At 39.2% G+C, this 21,130-nt stretch overlaps 1 protein-coding gene across 2 annotated transcripts in view; it reads left to right on the forward strand.

Annotated features, from left to right (window-relative positions):
- The window catches only part of CBWD3 (COBW domain containing 3), a 950,215-nt gene extending 930,265 nt beyond the window's left edge, over nt 1-19,950 (forward strand). For both annotated transcript variants that reach the window (XM_044064329.1, XM_044064328.1), the window contains 2 exons: nt 15,940-16,069; nt 19,514-19,950. In XM_044064329.1, the coding sequence (XP_043920264.1) occupies nt 15,940-16,069; nt 19,514-19,587 (204 nt within the window). In that variant the 3' untranslated portion in view covers nt 19,588-19,950. The remainder of the gene's footprint in view (nt 1-15,939; nt 16,070-19,513) is intronic.
- Nucleotides 19,951-21,130: the final 1,180 nt, after the last annotated feature.

A 21,130-nucleotide genomic window follows, 5' to 3' on the forward strand; every position in this document is an offset into this window, starting at 1 on the left:
GCTTGGGGAGTAGTTTCTGGAGGAATAAAAGTGCATGGCGTGTGGGACACAAAGGACAGATGCATGCACATAAATGTTAATGAGATGCTTGCCCTGATCAAGGCACTCAGTTGTCTGAACCAGCTTTGATCCCTGGGACTTCTTCAAGTGGCTACAGACAATACCACAGTCATGTGGTACATTAAAAAGCAAGGGGGAACCAGATCATACCCCCTTTGCAAACGGGTCTATATCGTATGAGCGAATCGCACAAATTGCGAACGCTCATAATATCGAACGTACCGGACCCCAAAGTGCTTTTTTGAGCTCACGGTACAGTGAAAAATGGGATATTTGCCCTTTCGTTACTGTAGTGTGATCTCAGCGTTGGAATATATATTTAACGGGGGGATGGGTACAGCCCCCCACAATAGGAAGTTCGAGGTCCAGTATGTTCGATATTATGAGCGTTCGCAATTTGTGCGATTCGCTCATATGATATAGACCCTTTGCAAACTACCCATGTTAGCTTGGGGATATAGCTTCACAAAACAATCTCACTCCACAGACATCCTGTATTCTGTGAGAACAAAACTGACGCATAAGCTAAGCAGGACCAAGGCAGACCCTCAGAAATGGAAATGAGATCAGTGGGGGGGGGGTCTTACAAGATTTGATCCATCTGTGGGAAGTTTCACAGTTAAACATCTTTGCTTCCTCTCTCAACAATCATCTGACAAGATTCTGTTCCAGAATTCCATGCAAGAAAGCCTTGTCAATGCTCTTCCTTTTCCTTGGACAAGGATGTTCCAGTATGCTTTTCCACCCTTTCCACTAATATCAGGAGTATTTCTGAAGATTCAGAAGGAATGCCCCAAGATCATTGTGATGACTCATTTCTGGCTCAGGCAACCATGGTTCTCCCTTCTTTTGGAAATGGCCAGGAACATTTACCACAAGCTGCCTCTCAGATTTGGATCTACTCACTCAAGAACCGGGGTGTTTGATACACCCCAACATCAGTCATCTTTTGTTGATTGCCTGGATGAAAAGGTCTTAATTCCTTTCATACACCTGCTTACTGAGGACATGCAGCGGGTACTTATGGAGGCAAGAATGCTGTTGCAAAAGGATCCACATATAAGCAAGTGGAAAAGGTTTTCTAGTTGGTGCCAACAACATAATCAGCACCCATTCAGGTATAGTTATCTCATTTCATAATATTTGTGTGAGTTACTATCTTGTGACCTTTCTTATTCCTCTGGTAAGGTAAGGTTCATTTATTGGCCATTTCAGCATGTCTGCCCATGAGTACTCCTCTTTTGGTACAGTCTCATGGCAGAATGTTCTTGAAAGGGTTGGACATAAGAAGCCTCCAAGAATACTGGTGGCCCCTCCATTAAATCTTAATTTTGTTTTTGAGAAGGTAACACTTGGTCCATTTGAACCAGGTAATCTAGCTGACATGGAGTTTTTAACTTGGAAAACAGTTTTACTGATTGCTTTGACATCTGCAAGAAGGGTATCCGAGTTGCAAGCTCTTATGTTGTCATCCCTGTCTTATTATCCATAGGGATAGGGTTTCTTTCAGAACTAACCCTTTCTTGCCTAAAGTGGTGTTAGAGTTTAATTTAAGCCAAACTATCCATCTCCACGTTTTCTTTCCTGAACCTAAAACTGATGGAGGAGGGATACTCTATATCAAGGATGTCCACAGATAACTTGGGAAGTATCTTGACAGAACTAAATCTTTCAGATGTTCAGAATAATTGGTAAATTCTTGTGAAGGTAATAAGACGGGATAACCTGTATCAAAACAGACTATTTACAAATGGTTGTGTAAGGCTATTACCTTTTGTTATCCTCACCATAACAAAACTATTCCAGGCATGGTCAAAGCCCACTTGACCAGGACCTTTGCTTCATGTATGACTGTTTGGGAAGAGTTGGATTCTAGAAGCTGTGGCTTCCACTGTTACTTTTACAAAGCACTGTATCCTTGATTCCTTCTGTAGGTACAGGTCAAGTTTTGCTAGAACCATTGTTCAGGGGGTCCTGGACACTTCTCCTTCCACCTACATCTACCCATATAGCCAAGGCCACTGCAGCAGTGATCAGTATAATGACCGCAGTACACTTGTGTAAGCAAACTTACCATAACAGTAGATGTTCAAATGATCACGGCTGCAGTAGCCTCTCCCTTGTTTTTTGGTGTTTTTTATGCCAGGGTGTGGACATTTAATTTATGTATTTATTTATATTTGTTCCTAGCATTGTCATTTCAGGGTTCAACCTTCCTCTCTCTGCTGGCAGGAAAGCTCTGGAGGGCTTTGTGCCCAAATTTGTCTTTTATTCAGTTTGAGCTGACTGACCTTTTGGACACATGGAAGGTGCTCTGAAGCTTTGGAAGCTGGCCAGCTGTTGCATCCTTTGCAGGATGTAACACATATAGCTGAGGCTACTGCAGCAGTGATCATCCACTGTAATGGTAAGTTTTAATTACACAATTGTACTTTTCTGAAAGTCCACTTTCTGTGTCTTGTGGCTAGGTGAACATGATTCTTCACTGTCAGGTGCAATATGCCTGAAAAGAGTGATACATAATGTGATGGTCAGAGTTTCTTGCATTTGATCATATTCAAGTTGCAGAGGTTTGTACAGTAGAAATAGCAGTTTCTACATAGGTTCATAGAAGGTTATTAGACTAACGGCCCTAGAACCCTTGCAAGCTTAGCCATATTTTATCCCGAGTTGCTTCAGTTGTCAGTGGTTAGGTGAGAGAAGTTTGCAGAGATAAGAATCTACGGTAGTTAATACTGACTTCCTCTGTCCAGAAGGGACATGCCGCCACCCCAGGAGTGAATATGCAGTCATCCATTCATTGAACTAGGTTGCGTTTGAAGAGAGTCAGAGAGGCGATCTGTTTCACGTGAATTGAAAACCACAGATAGAGCATGGAAAATATGGATACAAACCAAGCTACCAGCTGACTTGCAAAAGTATAAAGAACTTAGAAATCAGACAAAAAAAACTACAAAGACAAAAAAGATTTCTATTATAATACCCCCAAAACACTAAAATCTGACCCAAAAAAATTCTGGAATGTCATAAACCATATACTACATCCAGGCAACCCAACTTCACCTAATCCATGTCCCAACAAGTCACCTGATGAAACTGCCAATACTTTTAACACCTATTTTATTGAATCAATTTCCAAACATTTTAACCCCAATCTCTCAAACAATAATAGTTCTAACCACCTTTCACCACTCTCAACCACTAGCCCAGTCTACTCCTCCTCTCTCAAACCCATTTCCACTAACTATATCAAAACTCTACTGTCAAAGCTCAGACCTTGCTCTGTTTCTGCAGGTAACATGCCTTCCTATTTTCTCCAAATTGCTGCACACTCCCTTGCCATACCAGTATCTGTACTAATAAATTGCTCCATCTGCGAGTCCAAAGTGCCATCTATCTGGGAACGGTTCTGCACTCTTCCAATTCATAAAGGGGGTAACTCCACTGAAATCTCTAATTTCAGACCTATCACTATCCTCTCTCTAAAGTCCTTGAGAAATGCATACACAAATAAGTTATGCATTATCTCACACAGGAAAATCTGCTCACTCCAACACAGCACGGCTTCCATCCCATAGTACGACCACAGCTCTACTATCCTTTCTTAACACCATAACCCTTGCTAAAGACAACCACAAACTCTGCTCTGTAAGCCATGCACAGGTCATCCCTTAGCAACCTGTAGGAAACAGAATACAGTGACAGGGCTGTCAGTATTTCAGCATAAGACTTGTTTTGTGTACCCTGTAATTTCTTGGTGAGAAACCTGTGGTCTCTCCAATTATAGCAGGTGTCTGGTAAGGTGGACAGTGCAGTGGTGCAGCGGTCACAGCAAGAGGTTCTCCAGTTTGATTCTCAGCTGGATGACTTCTGTGCGGAGTCTTCATGTCCTCCCTGCGTTTGTGTGGGTTTCCTCCATGTGCTCTGATTTCCTCCCACGTTACAAAGACATACATCTAGAGCATTTTTCTTCCCCGGACTCCACTGAAAATTGTCTCGTTCTAAGTCAGACTTTCCCAGTTAACAAATGTTAAATAAATAAATAAAAATAAAATAAAAAGCTACATGCAAAAAGGAACATTGTACTCAATTATTGGTCTGATGAGGGATGAGTATAATAGAATTATATAGCTCTAGATGTGTTATACCTTTACTTCTAAGATGTGCCACATAGAAGGATTTCCTTACTACTGTGGATACGTGGTGGTCAAAGTTCAGGTTGCTATTAGCCTGAGTACCCAGATCATGTACTAGTGGGTCTACACTTGGGGGGGTGCTGTCTATAATGTTATTAGCAGGGATGTCAGCTTTCCCAAAGGGAAAAATAATACATTTTTTTGCATTTAGCTTTAATCCGTGGCTTTGGCATCAGTCATTTGTCTGTGTTAACCCTGTCTGCAGTATATTAACATCCGTGGGGGACTCAATGATTGCTCCCAATTTGCAGTCATCAGTGAACTTGGTCAAGCCACAGCTCATCCAAGTTTACCTGGACTTCTGAGAAAGAAATTCTGACAGTAAGTTGCCCAGCAAAGAACCCTGTGGTATGCCACTGGTGACTGGTCTTTTTCTAGAGGTGAAGTCACCTACTTTGATAGTATATGTCCTGTCGGTGAGCCAGTTGGCTACCCATCTGGTAATGTAGGGGTTAATTCCCAATTGGTAAGAGTTTCTCTGTAATATCGGAGTGGGGTATTGTTTCAAATGCCTTGGCTAGGTCAACATAGATGGTATGCACTGCCTTTCCCTCATCCATGGCTTTGGCGACTTTCTCAAAAATGTTTAACTGGCATGATCTACCTTTAACGAATCCGAACTGGGTTGAGTCCAGAGGTTTACCTATGTCCTTGTTAATAAGGTCCACAATGATTCTTTCCATGACCCAGCAGATGAGCCTGGTCAGGCTTATGGGCCTGTAATTCTCAGGGTTGGTTGATGATCCCCCTTTGTGCAGATGGTTTACTTTTGCTGTCCTCCATTCCTCTGGAATGTAGCCAGTTTGCAGGCTGTGGTTAAACAGGGTTCCAAGTGGGTCATGTGTTAAGTTGTTGAAAGGGCAACCTGGGATGTTACCTGGTCCCACTGATGCCTTATTTTTGCCTTGGATAGCACTAAGAGGACCTGCTTTCTTGAGATAATAGGCTGTGGAATGGTAACAGGTATATTTTTAGGGATGAACGGAGGGGTCAGGGGGTGAAGTTTGCTCCATATCTGCCATCTAGCAGGTTGGCTATTACCTCCAGTTGAGTATGGGTAGTGCCATCCATAACCTGTTCATCGCATAGCTGGGTATTCCCTATTAGATTTTGGACTTACATAAAGAATGCCTTGTGACTATCCTTAGTTAGGGAGACGATTTTCATACCGTAATTAGCTTTGGCGTACTACTCAAGATCTCTGATTTGTTTGTTTAAGCCAGAGAGGGATTTCTTCCTCTGCTGAGCCAGTTCCCTGTTGTTCTTAGACATTAGTTTCTTTCTCTTGTTGTATAGCCTGCTTATATTAGGGGTACACCAGGGTGGCTTGTTTTTTTGGCAAGATGTGATTTTAATCCTGTCAGATACAGCCGATTCTATACAACTGCTTAAGTGCTTATGCAGGGCATTGGTGTACACCTCTGCATAGGAGTCTGTGTTATCTGCATTTGAGGGGGGCTTTGAAACTTCTTATACCATCACTTAGTATGAGGTAGTTTGTCTTTGAAAAAGTCTTAAGCATTTTTGAGCTTGATTGGGGTATCTGGTCTTATAATTGCAATCGAATAACATGGTTTTGTAGTCCGATCTTACCAGAGAGGAACTCACATGGGGGGGTGCAGTGATCTCCCATGTCAGTGATATGTCCAGGACATTTGAGCCTCTTGTGGGTGTGTTGACTAGCTGTTCAAGAGCATTTGCAGTGACAAAGTCCAAGAACTGTGAGCCAGCATATTTGTGGTCATGTATGTTTTCCATTCGATGGTAGGATAATTAAAATCACCCATGAGTAAAATGTTGGACTGTATGGCAAGTGAATCCAGTAAGTCCAGGTATGTGGTATGCTTTTTTCTTTTTCATGGCGGAGTACTTATAGCTAGCTATGATGTGGTGGGGACCTTACCTATAGTTACCTGGACATGGAGTAGCTCAATAGAGTCATACTGTTTGACCAGTCTTGAGGTGTTCATATCCTTAATGAAGATAGATACACCTCCTTCTCTGGTTCTTTCTTGTAGTCTGAACGTATGGAAGGCATTGTAGGCCTGCATGGCCGCATTGGTTTCTATGCCTTTGAACCATATCTCACTGACTGCACAGACGTCTGCATCTTCTAAAGTGAGGAGTGCTTCTAGGGAGTGCAGTTTCTTGCTCAAATTCCTAGCATTAAGCAGCAGTACCTTGAGTTTATCTAGACAGGTGTTAGATTAGGGACTTCCATTTTAAAGTAGTTTAGGCATTATGCAACTAAAGGGTAAAATATGTAGTGTCAGACATTTTAGAAAAGACAGTTAAGCAGAAGGAAAAAAATAACCTTGCTGGTCAAGCATGAGAGATAACAGTTCCCAAGGGAAGGCTACAGACTGTTCTTTTTCTGTTCTCTTTTTCAAGGGAAGAATCAAGGAAGTGTTAGGGTATTCTCAGCAAATTCACTGTAGTGCATTTAGGTAGAATAAGCCTTGAAAATATGTAGTCAAACATGTATGCATTCAGTTTCAGAAATTTAAAAGGACAGCAACAGAAACTGCAAAGGTATAGATCTGAAATACAGAAAGCATATGTTTTAGTAAATTATTATAGCTCATAAATATTCATAAAATATTTCAGACACAAATTTAGCAGGCAGTCATCTATTACAGCACATAAAAGTTAAAAAAGGTAAGTAGCATTATACAGCAAATATAAATAAACATTTATAGACACAAGTTAATACAGTATATGGTAATTATGCTTCAAGACTAGTTATAGAGTTATGCTGATTTCAGTTAGTCTTCAGAAAATAGCCGTCATGCTCGATAGGCTGTACAATAAAAAGAAACAGTGCAATGTTTAAAGATTTAAATCTATAAACAAAAGAAAAAGTTTTAATTTGATATAAAATAGAGACATCATGGTACGCTAAGGCACCAGTTCATAAGGTAAAAACACAGACAATGAACAGTGTAATTTTAAATCTATAAACAAAAGAAAAAGGTTTAATTTGATATAAAAGAGAGACATCATGGTACACTAAGGCACCAGTTCATAAGGTAAAAGCACAGATGATGAACAGTGTAATTTTACCATTACAGCATACAGAGATATGGAAAAAAAATAGGCAGGGTTAACAGTTCATACTCTAACTTAAATAAAGATTCACAAAGACAGGTTAAGGATGTGTACACTCATTTTCAGAATAATGTACAGGTTTTGAATATATCATTCATACATCAGAACTTAGATGTAAAGACTCTAAAGATTATGAATCTAGGCAATATGGAAATTAAATCATAAAGTTAACAGACTTCAAGCCTAGTGGTCATAATTAGAATTGCAATTTTATTCACCAGACAAAGAAAAACAATTGCCTAGTTATAATTAAATCATAAAGTTAAGAAATTTCAATCCAAACAGGCCATAAATGCCCAAGTGGCATCTAGTGGCCAAAAGTAAAATTGCATGTTTATTTACCAAATAAAGAAAATGTATTTTCAGATTATGAGTCAGGTAACATAAAGCTGTATACAGTAGTTAGCAGTACAAATGTAAGGTAACTACAGAAGTAGGTCCCTGTAGACTTTCGTCATGGACCTTAGGGGCAACTGTTAGTTTAGGAACTTCCATTTTAAAGTAATTAGGTGTTATACAGACTTGTTGTGTCTTTCGGCTTTTCCCGGTTAGGGGTCGCCACAGCGGAACTCCGGTCCGCTAATGATTGGCAGTTGACTTTTACGTGCCAAGTTGCCAGCCCTGACGCACAACCTTCAATGAAGTTACGCCCATTCACGCATGTCTCCATGCAGAAGACGCTCTAGCTGAGAATCGAACCGGACAGCATCTTACTGTGAGGTGACAACGCTACCACAGCACCACCACCGCGGATAGGTGTTATATAGACTAAAAGGTAAAACATGTAGTGTCAGCATTTTAGAAAAGACAGTTAAGCAGAAGGAAAAAATAACTGTGCTGGTCATGAGAGATAACAGTTCCCAAGGGATGGCTACATACTGTTCTTTTTCTGTTCTCTTTCTCAAGGGAAGAATCAAGGAAATGTTAGAGTTAGGGTACTCTCAGCAAATTTCACTATAGTACATTTAGGTAGAATAAGGCCTGAAAATATGGAGTCAGACATGTATGCATTCATTTTCAGAGAGAGACAAGTTTATTAGAAAGGAAAGATAAGCATGAAATCTGCAGAAAATACAGAATGCTCTTTTCTCAAGGGAAAGATAGAATCTTGCTAGGTACAGAATGTTCCTTACTGGAATGTTAAATAAAGCACATACAAGACAAGGCCTGAGAACTAAGGCTAAGAAGGCGTGTAAAGCATTACAGGGTTTTGGTATTATTAAAATGTACTTTAGATACAGTTGGGGAAGTCAGGCAATCAGTTTGTTCGACCTGACATTACAGAGACGATTAAGCTACAATACAGACACTCGAGCTTGAGTACAGAAGACAGGTCACATAAAGACTTTCAGTTTAGGTTGTTCAAAACAATCAGAATATGACGTGCAGTAACTTTGGATATATTTAGCAGCACTGTTACTACTAGCTAGCATCCCAGCATTTCTACAAACTGTTATTGTTTATCAGCACTGTTAATGAAGACAGTATTTGAATATTGTGAACATCTAATAAAGCCTTATTAAATGAACTACAGTGTTTGGAGAATTCATTCTGGAAAAGTACACAAGACTTGGTCCATAAAGGAGATACTGGCACCTGTTCAGCACGAGTTTGGGTAATTAATAGAGAAAAGACTTTTGTTTCAGTCTCATTTCAGTTGTTTCCAGTTAATCACAGTATAGTACAGTCTCATCAATTCTTACAACAGGATTTTGTTATGTTGGGAGGTTGGATTTTGACACTGCCTTAAAAAGGCACAGTATGGGTGGCTGATGCCTTTGCCAGTATCCAACAGAATAGAGGAGGTGGGTGCAGACCATCTCTGGCAAAGCAGCGTGGCCTGTCGACCATGTCTTCCCAGGCTGACAGATCTTGGATCCCCTTGGACTGACACCAGAAGCTAAGACTATTGTTAAAGTCAATTATTTTTTGTTTGCATTGTGGCATCATCATTGGAGAAGGTAGAATGCTGCTTAAGGCTAGGCTTGTACCTGCCTATGACACGTAATCTGAGAGCTCAGTCATGTCTCTGTTCATATAGTTAAGTGAGGTACATCTCAAGTCATTCACCCCCACATGGACAATGATGGAGTCATACCAGTACTTGCGACTGAGTGCTTGAGTGACTTGACAGATCCAGGCACCTGAAAGGCAACTAACCATAACCCATTCCTTATCCAGTCTGGTGAGGGGAACATCCGTGTGTCTCACAGTGGAGTCACCTATGACCAGTACATTAGGATTTGTGGTGTTACACCTCATGGGCTTATTTGTTAAGACACTGGTGTGTATGTTATATGTTGAGGTTGTTTTTTTTTTTTTTTTTGCATTGTTATGTGTGTGGGAGGTTGGCATAATGGTTAAGATGTTTACCTTAAAAAAACAAGGTGCAAGGTTTGATTCTCACATGGAGTAATCGGCTAGGCTTCAAATGATCCACAAATGCAGTTAGACTAGTACTGATATATGAACCTAAGTGGTTGCCATTTGGGAGGCCTCTGATCTTTTGCTGAGTTGCTAGTGAGTACCTTTGTATATGTGGGTTTATGTGTTATGTACTTATTTATTGTGGGAATTGTGAGTGTGCTGACAACTGTTTGGCATTTGATTTGCCCTGATGTGAAAGTCTTGCCTTCAGTTTCATAGTGTGACTACATCTCTCACATAAAGTATTTGTTTGTTTCAGGAGTAAATGGTTGTCAGTATTCATGAGACAATAGCTACATTGCCTCAGGATGCCCATGTCTTTCAGACTGGCCAGAGAGATTAAGGGATACTTTCCATCCATGATAGCAGTCTCTTAATGTGTATTTTATTGGGGAAGAGTAATGAGTTTTTGACAGGACTGTGCTGGTAGTGCGATGACTACAAGAGGGACCTATACTTTGCATTGGCTAAGGTTGATCAGCAAGGCAGCACTGCTTACTGCTCAACTGAGTTGCTCCTAGAGCAGTAGAAAAGCTTGAAAGGGTTTCACTGACAGCTGTTTGGTAAAAATTGAGCTTCCAGGCTTTTGCATCTATACAGGGCACTGCTAAATGCCACTGCGCAAAGAGCAGCATCGGACAGATGCGAGTCAGAATGTTTTATATTTTCACAGCATACCTTTTTCAGTTCTGCATTTATTAGAATTTGACAGACTACAAGTGTTCCTCATGTTTTGCTCACATTCACTACAAAAGTTGAAATTAATGTTTGCTATTAGAGTAAATACAGAATATGTCAAAAGTCGATTAGTGTTTTCTTTATGTGCAAACTTTGTGCTCCTAAAGGTACATTTTCAAGTATTTAAAAAATACAAACTGAAAATGTCACTTATGTGGCCCACAAATTAAATTTTCAAAGTATTTTGAAATGTTCAGATAAATGCTGTGAACATCAAATCTGCACTCAGATTTAAACTGATGTGATGATGCAGCTGTTCATCTTTAAACCCTGAAATCATAGGCCTAATGCACTAGGAATTAAACAAAGCATGGAAACAGAGGGTGCCTTGGTGGTGGGCAGGGGGCAGCATATGTAGCATTTGTGAGTAACTGCCAAAAGTGCCAAGGGACACGAAGAACATCAGCCAGATAGCGGTAAAGAATGTTTATTCAGCTGAACCAAACATCACACAAAGCACATTAACGCTTCACAGATACAATACGTTTTCATTCATAAAAAACTTCATCAGATGTGGACTAACAACATAATGCGCACATATATATCCTCCTAAATTACCACAATTAGCAATTAATTAAGCAGAACGAACCAATTTAAAAAAACCCTCTTCTTTAAAAGCTTAATAAAATAAATGTATGTGTATAAATTTCATTTATTTAAATGCAAATAAATATATAAAAATCAGTTTGAATCTTGTTAAAAATCTTGAATTATTAATAAATATAAATAATCCCTATCCTTATAAAATTATACTTATCTTCTTCTTCTTCTTTCGGCTTTTTCCCGGTTAGAGGTCGCCACAGCGGATCACCTGTCCGCTCATGATTGTCAGTGGAGTATTACAGTGTTGAGTTGCCAGCCCGGCACCCAACCTTCCACAGAAGACACATACACACACACACACACACACACACACACACACACACACACACACACACACACATATCTAGGGCCAATTTAGAGTGTCCAATCCACCTACAGCATGTCTTTGGGATGTGGGAGGAAACCGGAGCACCCGGAGGAAACCCACGCGACCACAGGGAGGACATGCAGACTCCACACAGAATGCACCCCAGCCGAGAATCGAACCGGAGAACCTCTTGCTGTGAGGCGGCAACGCTAACCGCTGCACCACCGCGGCCGCCCTATAAAATAATACTTATAATACCCTAAAATTATACTTGGTCAGTGCACATATTGTTCGTTATGTTAATACTCCATCTTGTGGCTAAAAGCTAGTACTACAATTAAATTTCAAGATTAAAAAAAAAAAAAAACCTCATGTACCCCTTACATAAAAAGATTTTTTTTCTATTTAAATAGGCTAAAAATAAGTTTGTATCAAAAGAAGATGTTTAAAAGAACATGATTAAAACCATATAGGGCGACAGTGTCTTTTCTAAAAACATTATAATTTTGCAGTTTAGCAGCTCTTAATTTTAGTAAGGGTGCTGTGGAAATATTCTCATTCAAGCCTGGTGATACATTTGCTTGTGAAGTCACTTGCCACCATAGCTCCCTATACTTAATACTTTCTTCCCACAACCCCCCTCTTATATCCTTCTTAACCCTTTTTAAAACAAAAAATAAATAATGGGCATTTGTGCATGTTTGTTGGTGTTTGTGTAAAGCGTTGGTCTTTTTTTTAGTACGTATGTCATAATAATACTCGTATATTCTTTTCTTTAGTTTCCTTTCAGTCTTTCCCACATAAAAACTAGAACAGATTTGACATACTGCTAAATATATTAGACCACTAGTATCACAATTATAAAATTATTTTCCTTTTATTACTATATCCCTACCTTCTAAAACTGTGTTTTCCTTATTATATACATATATACATTGTGAACAATGTCCACATTTATATGTTCCATTCCTTTTTCATACTTTTATTTACTAGCCCATAGTCATTTTCTATTAATTTTTTCAGGTTGTGGGGATTTTTGTAGACTGTTTTTAAATTGTCCTTTGATAGTTTTTCTAAGTCCGTAAAACTTATAAACCTTTCCCATTCAGATTTGATGACTTTTCTTATCATGTTGTCACTGGCATTATATTCCAAAACTAGTGCCCTTCCAAACTTCTCTTCTTCATATTGTTCATTTCTTTCATTTTCAAGATTGACCCCTAAAATGGGTTTGAACCTATCCTTTCTCTCATCCCATACTTCTTTCTTGGGTTTTTCAGTCCTAAATTCAGGGTATTTCCTAGCCTTAAACGTTGTCTCTAAGGTCTCCACCTCCTTTTCAAAATCTTTATCAAGTGAGGTTATCCTGCATGATCTGACAAATTGTCCCTTCACTATATTCTTTTTATAATGCAAAGGATGTGCACTGTTAAAGTGCAAATATGAATTTGAAAACATGTTTTTTTCTATATACTTTAGAATTAATTTTTTTATTTTCTTTATATATCTCAACATCTAAATATTGCAATCTTTCTTGGGAGACTTTTTATGTAAATTGCAAAAAAGAGGTACTGTTGTTTAAAAAACTTAAAAATTCTTGTATTTTCCCATCTGGACCAACCCATAAAATACATATATCATCTAAAAATCTCCTGTACATAGACCAGCATTCCTTATAAATGGATTTTAAAACTACTACTTCTTCCTATCTAGCAAGTATTAAATTATTGTAGGTAGGGGCACATGCTGCCCCCATCGCCACTCCTTTTATTTGATGATAAAATTCACCTTTAAAATGTATAAAGTTATATTTTAAAACTAGTTCCATCAACTGTAAGCATGTCAAGCAGCCATTATGTGTCAAATCTTTTTCATTAAAAATAATTTCCTCTAATAATTTAATACCTTCTGTATGAGGAATGCTAGAAAAAAAGATCTACTACATCAATAGTTATAAACAACATGTCATCCCTGAATAGATAGCCTTTTAATTCTCTTAAAAAATCCCATGAATCCCTCAAAATATTTTTTTTCTCTTTAACCAAATGCTTTTTAATTTGGAATCGATGTATTTAGCCAAAGGTAGAGTTTTGGGTCCTTCTCATGAGACTATAGGTCTCAAAGGTGGATCCAAACCATCTTTGTATATTTTGGGGATTCCAAATATAGAGGGAATTTTTGGCTTGTCCACCTTTAGAAAACTTAGTGTTTTTTGATCTATTAAACCTTCCAATAAACATGTCTTTTAAGGCCAGATCTATTTTTCTATATGCTAGATTTTGTTAATTGACACTGTATCCATTAAAATATCATAAATTTTACCTTCGTATATCAAATTGTTCATTAGTACTGTTCCCCCTCCCTTGTCGCTAATAGCAAACAATATGTGTACTGATCAAGTATGATTTTAGGGCATTATAAGTATTATTTTATAATGATAGGGATTATTCATATTCTCAGCTAGAGCATCTTCTGCGTGGAGACATGCGTGAATGGGCATACCTTCGTTGAAGGTTGTGCGTCAGGGCTGGTAACTCGGCACGTAAAAATCAACTACCAGTCATTAGCGGACCGGAGTTCCGCTGTGGCGACCCCTAACCGGGAAAAGCTGAAAGACACAAACAAACAAACAATTAATAATTCAAGGTTTTTAACAAGTTTCAAACTGTTTTTTTTGTATATTTATTTGCATTTAAATAAATGAAATTTATATACATACATTTATTTTATTAAGCTTTTAAAGAAGAGTTTTTTTAAATTGGTTCATTCTGCTTAATTGATTGCTAATTGTGGTAATTTAGGAGGATATATATGTGCGCATTATGTTGTTAGTTCACATCTGATGTTTTTTATGAACGAAAACGTATTGTATCTGTGAAGCGTTAATGTGCTTTGTGTGACATTTGGTTTGGCTGAATAAACATCTGTTACCACTATCTGGCTGGTGGTCTTCATGTCCCTTGGTACTTTTGGCAGTTTCTTAGTGTTTTCATGCCTTGGTGGAACTTTGTTTTAGTATTGGTGAGTACAAACTTAAAAATCCAGACTACAGTCCTTGACACTTTTCCTTCTTTAAGACTGGCTTTGTGCCTGATGTCATGTCAGACTTGTGGATTTGTAAACTGGGCAGTTATGTTAGAGAGCCTTTCCTCGCCTTTCCTCGTCTTCTATTAGGAAGGATCTCATCACTTTTCATCCAGTTCCTCATTTCTTCTGAAAATTATTTCTGCTGTGTTACTCAGTGCACTTTATCTCCTGTTTTTTATTTATTTTTTCTGGGGTACAGAAAACTAGGCAGATGGTATCTTCTGTTTCCTTTGTTTTCATTGTATCTTATTATTCTACCTCTGTAATGTCTAAGAGCATGTGGAGGAATTGTTCTTTATTTCCTTTGATCATGGCAGGGAGATTGCTGCAGTTACAATGTGGACAATATCCAAGTGCATTGCCATTTACACTGTCTTTATCACTGGAAGCTCAAAGCCTTAGAGCAGGACAGTGACAAGGCTTTGCACCATGGATGTAGCTGCCTTTAATGCGTATTGAGGAATATGTCTATGGCAAAAATCTAAGCCACAGCCACTTGATCATAGTTACTTACCTTTCCTAAGCACTGTAGCCTGAATCTCCATTCTGTGAGTGTCTTCCTTTAGAACTATGTCTCCAGAAGTCCATCTGTCTTTGGAACCCCTTCCACTCCTTTGAAAAATCATACTCAGTGTTTTGAACTACTTCCACTCTGGGTAAGTTTGAGACAGGAATTTGGAACTTACAAAAGTATTCCACTCACAGCAGAGGGTCTGTTCATTTTATCAATTGATCTTTAAAAGTGACTTCTGTGTTAAGTGCATTATTTTCTTTCCTTCTCTATCTATTCTTTGCAGTTGTTACAGCCTGGCAGCAGACCCTCCTATGAATAAACTTAAGTTTATTTGACAACACTGTCATTGTTTTCTTTTGGTGCAGCCCTCCTCTGAAGGAAGAGCAAAGACTCTTTGATAGAGGGGGTTTTTTTTCCATTATTCATTGCACTGGAATGCTGTCTGTAAGCCAGAGGGTTGAGACACCCAATGGTGGGAACTTGGAATCCTAATAAGACCTAGAAGAGACGATACAAGAAAGCTTGTATGCAAGTGTTTCATCCAATGTAGTGGATCTTCTTGAAGATCAGGTGGTATAGAGACTTCTTGTGTGTGTGTGTGTGTGTGTGTGTGTGTGTGTGTGTGTGTGTGTGTGTGTGTGTATATATATATATATATATATATATATATATATATATATATATATATATATTATTTTTCCATTAGGCAATTAATGCCAGCATAGTGGGTGGACACAAAGTAGTAATAATTGCCATTATTTAAACTTCCCCATATGTATGACAGTGGAAGTGGCTTCTCATTTGTGTGGCATGTTGTGATATTACATTAAAAATCTGCCAGGTACATCTTTGTTCTAATTTGAGGTTGTATTTCTAATTTTATTTCTGTTTTTGAACAGGGACTAATCTCAATTGAAGGCAAGCCCCAACAGTTTATTCTGCAAGGCGTCCACGAGCTGTATGACATACAGGAGACTGGGCTGAAATGGGAAAGTCAGGATGAGCGACTCAACAGGTTGATTTTCATAGGTAAATGTGAAACATTGTTTACTTGTTATGTGGAGGTAGCTCTGTTTTTAGTTTATCCATTCAGTGATTCACTTCTGTTTTTATTGAGAAATATTAAGGTTGCAGGGCTCTAGCACCCCATGAAGATGAGGAAGTAGGTGGAGGAGAAGAAGAATGGCAGCACCTCAAAACAGCATGTGTAAGGGGCTACAGAAGAGATATGTGGTCGAGCCAGGTATGGAAACAAGATACACAAGGAAAGCTGGTGGTGGAATGCAGAAATCCAGGAAGTCATGAAAATAAAGAAATAGTGCAGGGAAAAGTGGGAGATGGAAAAAAAACAGAGCAGGCTAGGAAGGAATACTGGTTAACTAACAAAGAAACTAAGAAAGGAGTTGCAATAGCAAAGAATAGGGCATTGCAGGCACTTTACCAACTTCTGGAAAGTGACTCAGTAGGTGGCACAAAGAAACTATATCAGGTTGCAAGGCAAAGACAGAAAGATAAAGAAGATAGTCAGACACCCTACATAAGGGTTGCCAGCAGCAACCTGCTCACCAGAATGCAGGACATCAAAGCAGATGAAATGGCTACTTCCAGCAACTTCTGAATGAAGAAAACCCCAGATGTACTACCCCAGACTAGCCTATGATGACATATGAAGAAGAGCCCACCCTAGAAGAAGTAAGAGTACCACTTAGGAAAATTAAGTTAGGGAAAGCAGCAGGCTCAGATGAGGTGATAGCAGATATGATAAAGATGCTGGGTGAGATAGGGGAGAAATGGTTTCTGAGTTTACTCATAGCAGTGTGGAGAGAAAGGCATATCCCAGATGACTGGAGAATAAGCATATTCATGTCAGTGTACAAGAACAAAGGGGACATCTGCACCTGTGGGCAATACAGAGGTGTCAAACTCCTCTCACATTGCATGAAAGTTCTGGAGAGGGTGATTGATAAATATATATGCAAAGTAGTAGAAAGTAAGATGGGAGATGAGCTGTTTGATTCAGATCAGGATGCAGCAAGTTGAGAATGAACTAGAGATGAGGAAAGTGTCCAACTGGGCATTCCTAGACTTAAAGAAAGCATATGACAAGATCCCAAAAAAGCTGATTTGGGCAGTACAGCAGTAGTTCAAAGTCCCAGAAACATTGTTAGAATTAGTGAAGGCTATGTACAAGGACCCAATGACTCAAGTTCGAACAGTGTTAGGTATCACAGTGGGGTAGGGTTACCAACTGTCCCACTTTGCGAGGGACAGTCCCTTTTTGGGCAGTTGTGTCCTGACAAAAAATTTTAAAAATGACAAATGTCCTGAGATTTTAGGACAAAAATATTTCCTATCTTTTATGTAATAGTTGCATAAAACAGTTATTCTGTATCTAAAATGCATAAATGTTATAAGAAACAGAATAAACAACTAAAATGCTACAAGAATAAGCATTTATTTAGGCAACAAAGTTAAGTTCTAACATTTGTACTGACCGTGGGTATGTGTCGGCCTGTAAAATCTGATGTTTGTCCCAAAAATTCCCACTTTGGCCATTTGAAAATGTGCCAACCCTACAGTGGGGTCCCAGTGGGAGAGGGTGTGCACCAGGGTTCAAGTCTGAGCCCATTTCTGTTCATACCAGTGATGGTCTACATTAGCAAACAGGTTGGAGGGGACAGATCAACCAAGTTGCTGTATGCAGACTATGTGGCATTATAGGCAGACTCTGAGCAAGAACTTCAGCAAAGGATAGGGGAATGGAATTCAAAACTGAAGGCACATGGGATGGGACTAAGCACAGATAAGACAATGGTAATGGCAGCAAATTGGGGAAATTAGAAGAAGCTAAGAACTGAGGTAGAAGGGAAGATAGTGGAACAGGTTAATTACTTCAAGTATTTGGGTAGGGTGGCTGACAAGAAGGGAAGTATGAATGAAGAGGTCAGAGCTAGAATCAGAGGTCTGCAGCCAACTGGCATAGTGTGTCAGGTTTAGTATATGACAGAAGAATGCCAAAGAAGCTGAAAAGTAAGGTATACAAAAAAGTATTGCAACCAGTACTACTGTATGGTACAGGAACCTGGGCAGTAAAGGCAGAGCAGATGAGAAAGCTAGAGGTGATGGAAATGAAGTGCCTGTGAAGGGTGGTAGGATGCACACCATATCTCTCATCTGTACAGATTTTTGCAGCATGTCCAGATTTTTGCCTCACATTTGTGGTCCAGTTTTTCATAAAATTGTGGTTTTCTAGCAAATCATTGAAGATTTAAGTCAGAAAATAATGACAAAGATTTGAGTTTCAGACTTCACATCCTTCACAAAATTTGTGCTAATGCAAAACCTATTATTCTATCTACTTTCTAAGTTTGTAAGAGCAATATTTAAAAATGTTCCCTATTTGGGGGCTTTTGCCCCCCCCCCCCCATTTATGGGTTTGTCCAGATTTCTTACTCTAAGAGGTTGAGAGGCATGAAGCACACTGTGGGGCAGATGAAGAAATGAGGAAGTAAGAGCAGAAGCCAAAGCAGCTCCAATTGCAGAAAAGATCAAAGAGAACAGATGACAGTGGTTTAGGCACATATGCAGAAAAGCAGAAGACAGTCTGGTGAATAAGATTTGGGGCAGACAGGAAAAAGGTAAGAGGAAATGAGGGCATCAGGCAAAGAGGTGGCTGGATTGTGTGACAGAAGATCTACAACAGTCATGTATGAGTGTCGAGGAAGGCAGGAGTGTAGCATTCATTCAAAGGAAATGCCAACAGTTAACATGACAACCTGCCTCATGTAGAAAAGTGTGGAAAAAGGGGACTGAGGATGATGATGAAGGTTGCAGTGCTGAATTTTAAATGTCTTCACTGTCACGTTACCTGGGCAAAATGGCTTCAGGCTGTTACACAAGTCTAAGTGGTATAGACGTTAATGCATAGTTAGAATAAATAGCTGCATAGCATTTGCTTTGTTTTTGTGCCCAGAAGTATTCTGAAACTTGTTTGGATTCTGTAAGATGATAGAGACATTTGCAGAACCATTTGCATTCAGTTTCATACTTTATGTATTTTTGTGTTTTCTGTCATATACAGAAAAGGGAAAACACACATACACACGCACACACACACAAAATCTCTAGTCAAATATTGTTACTTTAATTCTTAGAGCTCTAGTCAAATAATATTGTTAGTTTAATTCTTAGAGCTGCTTGTCCTGGGAGGCAGCGTGCAACCTTTTGGGAGGATTAGGAGGGAGTTGACCATATGTCCACAATGGGGATAGCACAGGATTATTTGATGACTGTACCAATACTTGTGTACCCCTTCCCAAAAGAGCTTTGGCTTGCACAACTCTCATTCTGTTTTTTCAAGCAAGTTGTGTAGTGACATGTTTTTTTTTTATACTTGTACTGTTTAAACTACCATTTTACATTTTGTATGAATTTAATTAACTGCTCACATTTTTATTTCTGACTTTTTTATAGGTCGATGCCTTGATGAAAGCATCCTAGAACAAGAGTTTTTGGCTACTGTGATAAAGCCGAAGATTACATCCTGACAAGAGTAATGCAAATACAATTTGCCAAACAGAAGAAAGTATTGCTGTATTGCTGATATTCAGTCAAATCGCTGCTAGTACTAAAAGATCTTGTTCATCTTTTTGTTAATGATGTAATTGACCTGTTTTCCTTATATAACGTGAAAATACAAACATCCCTCTTTCATTATTTCTGGAACCATTCTGAACATATTTGACTATTTGTTTGACATTGATGACTGTTTTAGGAAATGATGTAATTGTTGCTGTTTTTAATTATGTGACTTTGAACATTCTTCAGTCATGCAGAAGTACAGGATTTGGCAGCAAACAACTTAGCTGGCTTACTTTCTTGACTCAGGTAATAAAATGCTAAAAGAGTTATATGTGTGTGTCTGTATATGCGTGTGTATACTTATATCTCTCTACGTGTACATGTTCTCGTACTCTTATTTTTGTAAGAAAGGATGTACAAAACACTTGTGTCCTTTAATCCTTTTGTGTGACCTTTTCATAAAAATCTTCATATATTCTGTAAGGCAGTCATTCACTAGACCATACTTCATGAGTATCTCATCCAGCAGTTCATGCCTGCTGGCTTTCATTAGCAGTCAGTCTTCAGAACTTTGGTTGTTAACCTGCATTCATCTCTGCCACTGAAAATATACACACCGCATAACTGCTTAACACCACAGGAACTTTACTGACTGGATGGGAATGACTGATCCTAGCTTACCCATTTTTGGAGGAATTGGAGGGAGGAGGTGTGTCTCCTTGATGCATCATTGACACTAAAGTATAGGTGCATCACCTGCAGGAACCAGCCCAGTGAGCCCATCCTGCTCAGTGATGTATCCCATAGGCAGAGGGTTGGCATGTGTGGTAGCACACCTGCACCTTTATGTGAGCAGCAGTAGAGGAGCTCACAAGCCACCAGCAGGAAGGAATTAGGTTTGGGAGGGATGTGACCACAAGATTGGTAGACTGACCTGCTCCATAACACCCATTCTCACCTCTGACGGGAACCAATGGGCTAATTAGGCTGTCCAGTCAGGGACTGAATAGGCTTTAGGTTTTTCACCCTGCCTGTGAACCCAGATTTTGCCCTGAAGGAAGGAATAAAGTAATCACTTGAGTACAGGAAGAGGAGCCATTGAGTGAACAACCAAAATAAAGGCTACCCCTTTCTTTCAATTTATTTGCCATTGCTAATTCAGTATCATTACACAGAGCTTACTGTTGACGTCATCCTTTTATAATTGTGAAAAAAGATCACAAAAAGATTGTTTCCTCCTTTGTTTTGGTATTGTTTATTTACAAATCCATTGTTTAAACTTTGCATTGTTTTCTGTCTTGGTGGCAGGGACGGCCTTTGGTCAAATAGTGCCCTAGGCAAAAGGGCTCCACAGCGCCCCCTCACACCACTCGGTATCCCCATCCTGGTCTACCTACACCATCCAGATTATTGGAAAAGTGCCTCTGCTAGAACGGCACCCTAGGCAGCCACCTGCTTGGTGGATTAACTGTTGCGTACAGAAAGTGACTACACTATTCATTAAATAGT

The sequence above is a fragment of the Protopterus annectens genome, chromosome 2.part2 (genome assembly GCF_019279795.1).
Source record: "Protopterus annectens isolate FY-2018-M chromosome 2.part2, PAN1.0, whole genome shotgun sequence".
NCBI lineage: Eukaryota > Metazoa > Chordata > Ceratodontiformes > Protopteridae > Protopterus > Protopterus annectens.